This window comes from Peromyscus californicus, unplaced genomic scaffold, assembly GCF_007827085.1.
Source record: "Peromyscus californicus insignis strain IS unplaced genomic scaffold, ASM782708v3 Scaffold_14__1_contigs__length_90479793_seg_2, whole genome shotgun sequence".
Classification (NCBI taxonomy): domain Eukaryota; kingdom Metazoa; phylum Chordata; class Mammalia; order Rodentia; family Cricetidae; genus Peromyscus; species Peromyscus californicus.
The window spans coordinates 74,205,930-74,220,448 of NW_026294436.1; the positions used below are offsets into that span (position 1 = coordinate 74,205,930).

Consider the following 14,519-nt stretch of genomic DNA (forward strand, 5'->3'; position numbering starts at 1 on the left):
GCTACCTCCGCCTCTGCTGCTGTGACCTCTCCACAGTGATGGACTGCAACCTGGAGTCAACAGCTAAAATACAAACCATTCCCCCCTAATTTGCTTACTGTTGGAATAATTTATCACAACTACAGAAATGGAACTAGGGCAGTCCCCATACCCTGCCAACATCATCTTCTCCAGTTCCCCTCAGCCCCCTGGCAGAAGCCCCCACCTCAGCCAGGGCCTCTGCATGTGTTCAGGCCCCTGACTAAGTGCTGCTCCACACCTGACAATGGTTTGTCTCTTCATCCAAAAATTACCATATCAATGACAGTTCACTAGTAACCTTATTTACAGCCCACCCTCAACATTTTCTAACAACCCCCCATGCCGAGCTTCACTGCTTGAATCTACTGGAACCTATCACTATGGATGAGCACCCCACTTCCCAATAAAATACAGGCTCAGAGGGGGCAAGAATCTTCATGCTCCAATCTCCCTACATTTCAGAGCTTGCCTTACATGGTAGGCATTCAAAAAGTATTTGTAAATGGATGGATAATATATAGTTCATATAATCTTAACACAACAAATTAAAAAAATAATGTTTCCTTATTTTAAAAGTCCAGACTTAGCTGTATCTTGGGGTAGTACATTGGGACCCTGTAGCTCCTAGTATCCTTCCACACGTAGCCAAGTACCCAGCAGGGCTCATCCATGCCAGATGGAGGCCAGGCCTAGGCTGGAACCAACCTCCCTGATGTGGAATGATAGGGCCTGGTCAATGCTGCAGAGCCTGCTCATGACCCGGTGCCTCAAGTCTAGATAACTTTTCTTCTAGAGCATATCTGCCTGTTACCCCTCCGATCTCCTTTCTTCCTCCTCATGCACCCTCTCTTGACCTCTTCTGTGTCTCTCCCATCATCATTAAGCAGTTAATTTCTTCTGTAGTATTCCAATTTTAAGCACTCCTAACTCCAATCTACAAGCATTTCTAATGTGACTATATGTAAAGTGATTCCCCCCCCCCCCCCCCCCCCCCGTTTGACTATGTAGGAAGGAGTACTGCTGTGGGATGTTCTGTATGTCAAATGTGTTGCTAATTAGTCAATAATTAAAACACTGATTGGCCATTGGCTAGGCAGGAAGTGTAGGCGGGACAAGGAGGAGAATAAAGCTGGGAAGTGGAAGGCTGAGTCAGAGAGACACTGCCAGCCGCCACGATGAGAAACAGCATGTGAAGATGCCGGTAAGCCACGAGCCATGTGGCAAGGTATAGATTTATAAAAATGGATTAATTTAAGCTGAAAGAACAGTTAGCAAGAAGCCTGCCATGGCCATACAGTTTGAAACCAATACAAGTCTCTGTGTTTACTTGGTCGGGTCTGAGGGGCTGTGGGACTGGCAGGTGATAGAGATTTGTCCTGACTGTGGGCCAGGCAGGAAAACTCCAGCAACAGAGTACCTTAAGAGAAGCCATGCTTTTCCCCTGTCATTTTATTTGGCTAAATACCGAGCAGAGAAGTCAACCCACTGAAGATCCTCCATAAATACCCATTGAAGGACCAAACAGCAAGGAAGGAATTATGCAAAAAATAATTCAGTACTGCCCCAATGAAGATACCAAATTTCTAGACTGAGGTCACTAGATACTATCATAGAAATCCGACAATTCTTTACCCCATAACAGAGAAGGATATCTCCCCTACCTAGCTCTCAGGCAGGGGGACTTTTGCTTTACAGAGGACAAACACCTGTAAGATATCTTTGCTACTAAATATTTTAAATATTTGCAACATATTTTAAATCCCCAAATTGATTAATCAGCATGGGAATAGCTAGACTGAAGGTAAGCCGTGTCTAATACAACCATGCTTCTCCTGGTCTATGCCATTCAAAGAGAACACTGATAAGAGTTCTGTTGCCTGGGAAGAACATTGGAATGTAGCCAATGCACTCATCAGGTTAGAAACACAGACATGTAGCACACATCACTGTGCATGGAGATGATAATTCCACATTTATTACACCCTAATGCACAGATTACCAGAGCATTTCCAAGAAAATGTTTATTAATGGGTTTTAAAAAGTAGTAAACACAGGTAGTAAGTGCACACATTCTTGAGTCTGCCCACTTGGGTTTCAATTAACACTCTCCCACTTAGCACTCTCCTGCCTCAGTTTGTACAGAAGTTATTTATAGATGATTAGGTTAAACAGTTGTGAGAATTACATAAGCTAGAGAATGCAAAGGGTTAGAGTAATGTAGACCCTTAGTGGTTAGTCATTGAATTCTGTCTGGTGACAGGTTTTGTGAGTCTAAACCTCAGGAGTGTTTTCCTGTGTGTTTCTGTAGTGACACCATTAACTGAAGTGCCATAGAAGCAGATACTTGCTCTGCCTTCAAATCCTGACCCAGAAAAGACATTTGTCCCAACAATCTGTCTCTAGCACCTCTACCAATCTTGTTGAAAAGCTGCGGTGATTGACTGAATGCATCATTACAAAATTAACAGGAATCGCACAGAGGCACAGGTATCCAGCACGGAAGCTCTGGAGGCTGTCACATGCTGTTCCTCCGTCTCCCTCATCCCACCCGGATAAACACAGCATGGAGTCAGGTGGCTGGTGATAATCTGGGGACCAGGACAGTTTCATCGTATGGGACACTGTCCTGTTTGACTGCTTCCTTCTCATTAACAGTAGGTTGTTACCCAGTAGTACCCACTCCCACCCTTTCTGCCTCCCACACTGCAGGAAGATAAAGCTCCCTAGACAGCAGAGCCTCCTAGTATTGATGCCAGACCAGACTGTAGACTGGACCCTGCTGATGTCACTGGGCAAATCACCTAGACTGGCTCTGTCTGGTTTCTCGATCTGTACCGCTGTGATATTGCTGTCCAGTAGACCCACTGGCAGGGTTTTAAGGGTTAAAGTAATGGGGGAATGAGAGCAGGGAGACACCAGACACTGGAGCTCTAGGGGAGGGATGCTGTTCTCATAAATGACCACAGGCGCATTTGACTTTTTCTATTCTTGATCCTTGAAATCTGAACACTTTTTTTTGTATCAAAAATATACATATTCAAGAGGGAAAATGTACTGATACTGAGTAATAAACATAAGATATGATAATAAATAACAGGCAACTTTTGCACTGAAAATGATGATGGAACATAAAACTATGTTTAAAGACCAATGACACTCAACCAGCTGTGCTTAGTAATAAAGCTAAAATGGATGGAGCTTGCAGAAGAGAAATGAGAAAAGTAGGTCATATTTTGAGCTCTGTCTATTCCAGAAAAAAAAATGTGTAAAAAAATAATCTCTATTCACCACTAGACTGCCCCATCTGCCATGGCCTTTAAGTTATTTTGAGAGTTCTGGGTAGAGTCAGACAGTGAGATCATTCTCCAATTCACACTGAGATTCCTCCAGCCACCTGAAGGATTATTTTCCTTTTCCTGCCCAAGACCAATCACACTTCGCACTAGCTATGAGGGTATAGTTACCTGAATCAACAACTACGGCCCAATAAAAGGATGGGGAGGGGAAATAAGAGCTACAAACAAGCCCGATGCTTTTCCTACCCCTCACTCCTGCAGGTGGGTTATCCTTGACTCTCGTCACACCTACTGGATGGGAAGTCTCTTGCCATTCCAGAGAGATCATTTGGGGCTTACAGGGAAAAGTTGTTTACTCATGAAGATTTGGTGAAGGGCTCACACATACCCTATCTGAGCCCAGAGCTGAGGTTCTGAGCACCCCACTCCAGCTGGCCTCCACTGACATGACCAGAAGCTGTGCTTCAGAAAGCAAAATAGGCAGGGATGCTTTAAAGATCCGTGGCATCTCCCAGGTGGGCTTATGTGGTACGGAGAAAGAATGAAATGAAGATGAGCTTGCATAGGCTCAGGGAAAGGGGTAGCTGACACAAAGGATTAGTTAGTTGGCTGTTTGTCTGTCTGCTGCTGTAGAACATGCCACCATTATCTAACAGCAACAGAGAGCCTGGTGCGTGAGCATGCGAAGAACGTTTTCAAAACTCAAGACTGTGTTAGTTTAAAACTGAAACAAAAATGAACAAAATTTAAGTTAAATGGGAGAGATGCAGAAATGCCTGAATGTGGCAGGACCCCAGTGGGGATCAGGAGCAGATAACACCAGCTCTGAACAACTGTCAGCCGTGTGTGAATAAGGGCATGTCTCCTCCGCAGGCTGGGAATAACAGGGGGAGTCATCATGAGATGGAACCAGGGCAAAGGTCCTACAAAAACATGGGATTAATCCAATTATAAATCTCTAAATCTGTTATCCCAACTCATTCAAATGATATAAAAACCCAGACACAAAATGAGGAAAAGCACACTCAAATGATGACTCACAGATCACTTTCCGTCCAATTTGAATTAAACCAAGCAAGAAAAAGCAAGCTGTCTAGGAAAATAGATGTGTACACGATGAGAATGTTTTCAACAGCCAGCAAATCCCCTTGTAGGGAAATTTGAAGGTTTTTCTTGTCACCTATGACGTTTTACACCAAAGAAACCCACAACCAAAATATGGTCATGTCTAAGAGGCCAAACTCAGAAATCATTTGGGGGTTAATACTTAAAGCATGGCTCACCATGAGGATGGTGCTCTGCTGTTTTAAATTAAAACTGGTGTGCTTCTTTCGCAAAAACTTCATTTTTCTGTGTAGTAGTAAGCTGATCTTCGTTGGAATTCAAAGAAGAAACGACCATTTAATGAAGCTATACTCCAAGGAGATTAAAGAACTGGGTGACAACTTGTTCACAAGGTGGAAGGTACATCCCAAGAGTGTACAAGCCAGACTCCCTAAGTGGCGATGGCCATAGCCCAGTTAAAAGACTTCTCTGTGGGCAACGGCCTCCTCAGTCATGAGGGCCTGCAGCCGAGTAAAGCCCTCTCAGTTCTAAGACAGGGACAATAAGAACAGAGGAGGAAGAAGTATAAAAGAGGAGGAAAGAAGAGGGTGAGCAGGAGAAGTAAGCGATATGATGGTAGGAGGGAAAGAGTGAAGGAAAGGAAGACACCGGGAAGGAGGTCCATGCTCTCAGGGACCGTGAGGTCCACCCTGGTACCCTTAGGGAGAAATGGAGCCCAGCTCGCCTGGGGGTTGTTACCTGAATGAGATCGTCCAGCTCGGTGGAGTTGACGCAGGCATGCTGGGCTATGAAGGTCTGTTTCTGGATAACGATGGTGGTCCTCTGGGAAATCTCCTGAGGCTGCTCCAATGCCTTGAACACAGTGGCTCCAATGATCAGGTAGAGGACGACCACCAGGAAAATCGTGGAGACCGTCTTCCATTTCATAACATTAATGGCCGTGTCAGTCTCCACCCGGGAAGCAAGCACGGTGGGTTTTGCGGAGAAGGAGAGCCTCGGTTTGGAGTTCTGAGCGGCAGACTTGGGATCCAGCAAGTCAGGGGCCGCCACTGACAACAACAGAGAATTTGGGTTAGGCTAGAGGAGTCTGGAAGCAAGGGGCTAGCTGCTTCTTTAGGGGGTCAGCCAGGGCTGGCTGAACTCAGGCACTCTCCTAGTGGGAGCTGAGGAACCTCACCCCGCAGCTTCTCTAATCATTTCCAGAACCATATATAGGCTCAAGGGAGGGGGCTGGGCTTCTGCTCTTTGCTGCCAATGGAGTGCCAGGTGGATGGAAAAAAACAGGGGTCAGACCAAGAAGTCAAACACTAAACAAAAGAATGCCTGAGGAGTTCCTCATTCATTTCTAGATTTGTTTCTGCTCGTGATTATGTATGTGTCAATGAAGATGCCGTGAGCTCCCAAGGGCTGATGGTACTAAACAAGATATCTGCTCACGAGGAAGGCTCATGGCTGACTCCTGTATATCAGACCTTTACACTGTAAGCAATCAGAGTAAAGAAGGCTTGCTGTCTGGGTTTTCAAATTCTTACTGCGAAGGGATGGCAATCAGTGCAGTTCAAGATATGCTTCCTACTTTCTGGTGGGAACACACCACTTAGTGCAGTCCTATCTAGAGCCCGTCTTCCAAAGGAAGCACACTATGAAACATGGTTCTGCCATCGCTCACATGCTTAAAACACAAAAGTTATTGCTAACTCTTGAACCACACCAGCCAAGACAGGACCAAGTCCCTCTATTTCTCCAGCAAAAGCAAGAAAGAAACCCAGCACATTGGCTTACACCTTAGACCCTCCATGCTCTGCACAAGGCTAATTGCTCCATTAGAGCTCCCTGATTCTGTGGGGTGACTCCAAGTCCATCTATTATTTATCCAAACTCTTCAAAATCATCATTAATGGGTTTCATTTTAGAAAATACAAAAGCTATTCGATGGCCACTTGCGGAGGGGAAAATAAGCCATTCACCACAGAGCATTTGATTGGAGAGGCAAGAGCGAACTAATATGGGTTAACAGGATGGTCAAGAAGATGGAGACTTAAACACCAACACAAATCATTAGTTTAAAGCTCACCACTTACAAAAACAAGCCAGATTACTGCCATGTGTATAATATAGGTTTCATAAAAATGGTAACATAACCTAAATTTTACTTTTCAATATTCACGTAGCAAATCCCCATAGAAATGCACCCTACAGCCTCAGAAATTACTCAAGAAGACACTTGTAAAGAGCATCCATTTACACACAGCTACCTATCCTGCCCTCTTGCCTAATGCTGGGCGTAAATGTAGGCTACCACAGTGAGTTCATAAAGTACATCTCCAGTTGCCCATCAAAAAAGGCACTCTCGAAACAAAGCTATGTGATGCACCAGACGAAGGCGGTTGTAAAATGAAGGTGGATGACAGGATCTCCCGGAGCAGCCAAGCTCACAGGAAGTTCTGACTTTGAAGAGATGAAATCATCAGAGCAGACCTGAGGATACAGCCCCTCCCCCACCCCCACCCCCACCCCCAGCAGCAGCAGCTTTCCATGGAGACTCCCCAGGGTCAGCTTCAGCAGCTTCCTAAGTAAGGCTCAGCCCCCACTACAAGTGGGGATGCCTCCTTCTCCACCCATCCACCTGTTTTGAATCAAGTCACCAACTAGAAGGCACCGTCACCATACTGGCAAGGGTGATGCCACTCAAAATAAGCACTTTCAGCGGGTGTTAACTGTTTGGATTTTTACAATCTAATAGACATGTGCTTACTACAGTTAGTGATCACTATCACCTGTAGCCGCTACGACACTCCCCACCCCCTCCCTGCTGCTCAGAATCTGACTGAAAAAGAAAATAATCTAAAATTGAGCCATCTTCTGACTTAAAAAACAGAACACAACAGAGGAGTCCTGCATCTAATCATAAAGTCAGGTCCCCCATCCCCACCCCAGGGTACTGACTTTCACCCTAGGACTGCTTTCTTGTCGAGAGAATTATAAACCACTATCATTTACCCAGCCCCAGCGTGGAATCCCACCAAAATATTGTCATGATGCACTGAGAGAGAGAGAGAGAGAGAGAGAGAGAGAGAGAGAGAGAGAGAGAGAGAGAGAGAGAATAAAATATCTAATATTACCATATCTGCGCTCGCTCTCTCTCTCTCTCTCTCTCTCTCTCTCTCTCTCTCTCTCTCTCTCTCTCTCTCTCTCTCTCTCGTGTGTGTGTGTGTGTGTGTGTGTGTGTGTGTGTGTGTGTGTGTGTGTGTGTGTGTGTGGTGTGTTAGGCTGATAAATTTCCTGAAGGAGTTTAATTCCTTTAAGCTGTGGCCTTATATTTAATTAGCTGAAATATATAATGCACAATTGGCAGACTAGAATGGACAGAAGCTGGTGGAATACAAAATAAATATTTTAAACAAACAAAAAGCAAAAGGCAGCCTTTCCTCCCAATCTAATCAGGGCGCTGTGGATTCCCAGCCTCCACTGGTGATAGCGGAGAGGCCACGAAGCTGGCTGTTCACACACCATCACTACCTCTCCCCTCCCCCAACGTCCTCCTCAATGCACTCCTGGTCTCTCGCGCGAGCCTCAGGTGCCCCCCGAAACAGCAGCAGAAGCGAGCTTTTTATTTTATTTTCCCAGCCCCATTGCGTGTCCTCCATGCTATGGGCAACAAGTGTGAAGAAGGCCACCGTGCAACCTGCCTGCGGGCTACTCTCCAGGGCTGACCCTCCTCTCTAGAAACTGTCTTAAGATGCGCCAAACCCACCCCCGAGGGAGGCAAACGCAAAAACCCCAGGCACCAGCGGAAGAGCAGAAGACACCGCCAAGAGAGGATCCGGGCTGGGGTTGGGTAGCCAAGCCCGGATCACATCCAACCCACGGAATGGAAAGGAAAATGAGCCATGGGACCTGCGCCGCCCTCCCCAGAGAGCGCGCGGCCGGGGTGGGTGCCCGGGGGTCTCACCTCCTGCGGTATAGCCGGGTCTCTCCCGCGAGGCGCTGGCAAGCATGAGGCATGCAGCATTCAAAATGTTTTTTTTTTTTTTAACACAGACTTGATGCTTTTATTTTTTCTTTTCTTTCTTTCTCTCTCCTTTTTCTTTTCTTTCTTTCTTTCTTTTTTTCTTTCTTTCTTTTCTTTTTTTTTTTTTTTTTTACCAACACGCCATTGTACTCACTCCTTATTCCAAGATGGGCTGCGCACTCCGAGCTGCACGGGCAGGCATTTTCCCCGGCTTTGTTTTACAAGGTGGGGAGAGCGGTGCTGGAGGCGGGAGGGGTGTAGGGGGAGCGTGAGAAGAAACGAAATCGCGGGAAGGAGGGGACACCAGCGGCGGCAGGCTGGGCAGAGGGCGAGGCCGAGGCCAAGTTGGGCTCGGACGCGGCTGCCCCCGCGCGCGCTGGGTCACCCCGACTGCGCTGCCGCCTGGGGTCCCGCGCGGGCCCTGAGTGCGCTCGGCCCGTGGCTCCGCGCGCTCGGCCGGTGGCTCCGCGCTGCCCCGGGGCTCGGAGTGGGGGTGATTACTGCAGCCCGCGCGGCCGAGCGCCCGGGTGTCTTTGTGCCGCGGCCCCGCGCAGCCCCTCTCCGCATGTCTTTGTGCGGCGCCCCGCCTGGCCCGAGCCCCGCCGGGCGCCCGCAAGGGGGGGGGTGTGGCCCGTGGTGGCCCGCCCGGCCCCGCAGCTCCACTCTCCCCTCGCCTCGCCGCTCTTCCCTCCTTTCCGAATTCCCTCCTCCTGCCCCTGCGGTGTCCCCGCCCGGGCTCGCCTCCCCGCACCCCCCCCCCCCAGCCCTATGCGTCGCCCCAGCTGCCAATGCGTCCTCCCCGTGGCGCCCTCGGCCCGCCTCCCGCCCGGGAGCAGCATGAGCCTCACCTGCACCCATCACCCAGCGTCCCACCGCCACCTCCTGCTCTAGCTGTCAAGCATGCGTCTTCCACAGGGCTCCAAGCCATGCCTTCCCGAGTCCGGGTGTCGCAAGAGACCCCAGATCCCTACAGGTGAGTATCTTCCTCACTAGCGCCCCTCCAACCAGAGTGGCACAGAGACACCATCTCGCTGGTGCCCTGGGAGCCTCCAAGTGAGGGCTGCATGAGGACGCGGGGTCTTCCAGGCTACACAGGGGAAGGGTTAAGGAATAAGCATTGAGGTCTCAGGGCTACTTTCTTTTATTTGGGCCTGAGGTTCCTGAATCAGAAAGGAACTGGATGCCAGAGTCAAGGGGGAATGGAGAAAAACGGACTGCTTTCTCTGGGACAACCCGCCACCCCACCCCCACCCCAAGGCTGGGACCAAGGATGCTGAATGTTGTTGAGTGTGGGCGGATGCTGCGGGGCGGCAAGACATCCGCCCTCAGGCTGAACTTGTTCACCGCCCCCTCCCCAACACCCATGGAAACCCTAGACTGGTAGGCAGCAGTTCTGCCCAGACTCCTGGAGTGCATCGCCTGAGCTGCTGAACTCTTGAAGACAAGGATTGATTTGGAACAGAACTGGCCAAGGAAGGGAAGGAGCCTGGATGCTGCCTTTACTCTATGTGGAAGAATTTCAGTTCTTTAAAACCGCCCTCCTGAAAGGCACTCCACTTTGCCGTCAGGAACTCCCAGCTGGCCACCACCTTCTGCCCCTTCTGTCACTGTGCTGCTGCGCAAAGCCAGTGTTTTCCCTGGGACACGTAGCAAGTCACAGACACAGCCGTGGCTGTAACATGAACCTCATAAATCGTTTACAAGACTCTCTCCAACATCAATGATTTTTTGTTTTATTTTTTTTTATTCAAGAATAATCCCAGCACCTGTTTCTTCGACTGTAATAAAGCGTCCATCTTGCTTCAATTTAAACACCTTTTTCTTGACTTCTGGTCTCAAAAGTAACAGAAGTCATTAAAAAGAGAATGAGTCTGATCTCACCAGCAGACTTGGACCCTCCCAGAGTGGCTATGTCATCATAGCTCATGCTGTCTCCTCACTTCACTGCAGGCCTTCCTGGGCCCCATGGCCTTCTCTCACGGTTTCTCCCAACACACTCCCTCCTCACACCTTACAGGACTAAGGGAATGCATCAGCTGAGTTCTGTACACAGAATATTCCTGTGTGCAAAAGTGCTTGCCCAGGGGATTCCTTTTAGGGGCTTAGTTCACACAATTCCTGAATCTTGCAAATCCCTCTGGAATCCCAGAGCAGCTACAGCACACTGGAAGCTTGAGGCACAGTTTCATCTACACCAGGAAGTCTCTTTTGTTCCTGAATGGGTGACACCCACCTATAGGAATACAGTAATCTTGAACTAACTCCAGGGATAAAATGTCTTCACAGCGGCCCTTAGATTCCAGATTAGCATTCAGTAAGAACTTCCATGCTGGGTGCGGTTTCCAGAGAGTCCGCTGGCTTACCATTTGTTTTTTTCTGGTCAGTTTGTCACAGCACTATCTTGTGGGCTCTGGGAGGGCTGGCCATGTCCCCTAACACACAGGACTAGAGGGGGGTGTTGAGTTCAGGAGTGCTGATAAGCGCACACATTATCATTCTCCTGGTCTCACTCCAAGCAGCCAGAGCAAGGATACCCAACTTATATAGGGGATGGGGCAAACTCTCCAACTTGAAATCATTTTTGCCCTATAAAGCCATTTTGCTGCCCAGGAAAAAATAACCCCAGGCTATCCTTCCTTTCACTACACTTCTCTCTCTTCCCTCCCTTTCTTTCTTTGCTTTCCCTAATTTATTCCAAACCTTCCCTCTCTGGATCTATCCATGCCTTGCCTTGACTGGTCTGTCAACTGAGTGCCTGCCCAGTCCCCTGGAACATTGGCGCCCCTGTGTATTTGTGTACATGTGCCTCCATGGCTCTGCTCTCCCACACTTGCAGGCTTTAAGCCTCAGCACCAATCCCTGTCAGCTCACTGGCGACCTATGTGTGCAGGGTACTTTGGTTGGTGTGCAGGGTACTTTGGTTGGTGTGCAGGGTAGGGGTAGCGGGGTCGGGGCAGGAAAGCTAGCTCAACAGTTAAGAGCATTTGGTGTTTCAGGAGCAGACCCAAGTTCAGGTCCCAGCACCGATACGGTGGCTCACAACCATCTGTAACTCCAGTTCCAGGATTCCCAACGCTGCCTTCTGACCTTCAAGAGCACTGTACAAACCGGGTGTACACAAATACATGCAAACACTCACACACATAATAAAGATGAATCTCTAAAAACAAGGAAGAAAGTCAAAAAGGGAAGATTCTAAACCATATTGGGGAGATTTAATCCAACAAGCTAAAAGCTAATCTCCCCAAATAATCTGAAGGGACCACGAAAGTGCCCAAGGCCCTGGCTGATTCTAGCCTCCTTTCCACAGCAGCCCCACAGTCCTTCCTTCAGCATCCCTGCCCCTTTAAGCGACTTGTATGACAAAGGCATGCCTAAGAGTGTTTGAAATAAGAGGAAGACCAGATTGTGTGTCACTGAAATGAGAGAAACAGGTTGGATTGTCCTATTAACAATGTGCACACCTTACTCTGTACACACCAACCTCATCAGAAGTGTAATGGGAGGGCAGAGAAAGAGAATTGCTTTGCTCATGTTTTAATCCACAAGAAAAATCCAAAATACATGGTGAAAAGATTGGACTCCAGAAAAGCCTCCTTCTGGTCCTTTCAGAATATATACAGAGATCCAACTTGCAGCCTGAACTCAGAACTTCATTCTCATGTTAGTTTTGCTTTTTTTTTTTTATCCTGGCCTACTCAAAATGCCCTAGTGGAGGAAAAAAAATAAGAAATGAGGCCGGGCGGTGGTGGCGCACGCCTTTAATCCCAGCACTCGGGAGGCAGAGCCAGGCGGATCTCTGTGAGTTCGAGGCCAGCCTGGGCTACCAAGTGAGTCCCAGGAAAGGCGCAAAGCTACACAGAGAAACCCTGTCTCGAAAAACCAAAAAAAAAAAAAAAAAAAAAAAATGAGCATGCCTCTTTTTTTTTCATTATTTTGAATACATCAAAGGAATTCTGTGAGCATCCTACCTCCGCTGCTTCTGAGTTGTGAATAGAATCATCTGATGGTCAGTTCTTGATCTACTAAACAGGGAGTGCTCACTGTGCTCACAAGAAATGGATGGAAGAGCCAGGGTGAGACATCATTCGTAATGTCATCTTCATGTTACTAAAATGGAATACTTGAGGTGACTAACCTAGAAAGAGAAAAAGTTTGTATTGTCCTATAATCCTGAAGGTTCCAGTACAAAATCACATGGCCCCATTTTATGGAACCTGTATCATGAAGACAGAGCTGCCGTAGCCACGTGACTTACACCACAAACAAAGAAGCCAAAGAGAAGCCTGGGCATCCTGCATCTCACAATCCTCTTTTAAGCCAAGCCTCCAATGACCTAAAGACCTCCCTCCAGGCTCCACTACCTACAAGTCCATGGCACTTCCAGATACTGCCACTGAGGTCTTAGCCTTCCCCACTGGAGCCTTTGGGAGACATTCTAGATCCAAACACTAGCACCATTTACATGTTTAATATGACAATTTACCCATTAGCCTAAACTCATGAAAACAGGAGCTACTGCTGAAGCCAGACCACCAACAAATTCCAACTCCTTATGTATTTTGTAATGTATTTAATCTTCCAGGAAACACCATTCTACAGATATGAGAGGGAATAAAGCACACTGGTCCAATACTCCCTGAGTGGTTACTTCACCCTGAGCAGTTCTGTAGACATAGCAAGCACACTGCCTTCAGAACGATTTGGTCTAAAGAGGGTAGGTATAAGTGAACACACCTGTAACATTTCAGTACATGTCACTGAGAAAGTTACAGGGCACTGTGGCAGTATTTTATGTTGAAAGCTCAGAGAAGGCCTCTGAGGAAGTGAGCATACGTATGAGGAAGTAACAAATGTAAGGAAAGATCTTCCCCAACAGAAGGGCTTGCCGAAGGCCTGTGGTGGGAGACAGCTGGGAGAACACGGAACTTAGGGAGCCGGGACAGATGGGGGGACTTGTTCTGCAGCAGGAGAGAGTAGATGAGGCTCCTAAGAAGCATGCATCAAGTGTCAGTAAGACCTGAGCTGTGTGATGCCTTTAAGAAGGCAATCCTTCAAGGCCAGACATCCATGAAAGCTATGTGTAGGATGGGGTGTCTGCAACTTGAATTAGAGTCATCTGAAGGGGCTGGTAGAACCCACAGGTGCTGTGGGATGTTCTGTATAGCAAATGTGTTGCTAATTAGTCAATAAATAAAACACTGATTGGCCATTGGCTAGGCAGGAAGTGTAGGCGGGACAAGGAGGAGAATAAAGCTGGGAAGTGGAAGGCTGAGTCAGAGAGACACTGCCAGCCACCATGATGACAAACAGCATGTGAAGATGCCGGTAAACCACGAGCCATGTGGCAAGGTATAGATTAATAGAAATAGATTAATTTAAGCTGTAAGAACAGTTAGCAAGAAGCCTGCCACGGCCATACAGTTTGTAACCAATATAAGTCTCTGTGTTTACTTGGTCAGGTCTGAGCGTCTGTGGGACTGGCAGGTGAGAGAGTTTGTCCTGACTGTGGGCCAGGCAGGAAAACTCTACCTACACACAGGCTTCCCCCACACCCGGAGTTCTGATAGTTTTGTCTTCGGTGAGATTTGAGAACTGGCACCCATAACCAGTCTCAAGGAGACACGAATGCTATTGGTCAAGGACTACACTCTGGGAACCATTTGACAAGGGATGGGATCCAGGCCTAGTCTGCCATGATAGTGCATGACCACTGGGGCAATTTTCAGCAGTGTTGAGAAATATGGCTCAAGATCAGTGTAATCATTGGCAGATCAGGGTAGACACCCACATATGTCCATATCACATCTCGGCTTCAAAGTGTGACCTGAAAAGCCTTGGTTATTCCATTTTCAACACAGCACTTCTGTATCGATCGCTTTTCTGTTGCTGCGATGAAACACCATGACCAGATGTAACTTACAGAAGGAAGAGTTTGTTCAGACTTAGAGTTCCAGAGGGTCAGAGTCCACCCACCGAGGCAGGGAAGCACAGTGGCAAGTGGCAGACACAGCAGCTGGAGCAGGAAGCTGAGCGCTCACATCCTCAACCGCAGGGGGAAGTGGAGAGAGGGAACTAAGGGCAGGTGATGAGTCTAGACTCTCAAAGCCTGCCCCAGTGACATG

General features: G+C 48.0%; 1 protein-coding gene and 1 long non-coding RNA gene across 6 annotated transcripts in view; one reads left to right on the forward strand and one right to left on the reverse strand.

Annotated features, from left to right (window-relative positions):
• Positions 1-14,519, reverse strand: part of Kcnk2 (potassium two pore domain channel subfamily K member 2) — a 193,815-nt gene that overhangs the window by 122,325 nt on the left and 56,971 nt on the right. The window contains exons 1-2 of one of the 5 annotated variants that reach the window (XM_052737983.1): positions 9,243-9,486; positions 5,121-5,431 (exon numbers count right to left, since the gene is read on the reverse strand). In XM_052737983.1, coding sequence (XP_052593943.1) covers positions 5,121-5,431; positions 9,243-9,252 — 321 coding nt within the window. In that variant the 5' untranslated portion in view covers positions 9,253-9,486. Of the gene's footprint in view, positions 1-5,120; positions 5,432-8,334; positions 8,462-8,548; positions 9,101-9,242; positions 9,487-14,519 lie in introns of those variants that run through there. The other 4 variants (XM_052737984.1, XM_052737981.1, XM_052737982.1 and 1 more) reach the window with 4 other exon arrangements.
• LOC128110140 (uncharacterized) lies at positions 9,255-10,200 on the forward strand. Its single transcript, XR_008218073.1, has 2 exons — positions 9,255-9,367; positions 9,551-10,200. It is a non-coding gene; the product is annotated as an uncharacterized LOC128110140 (long non-coding RNA).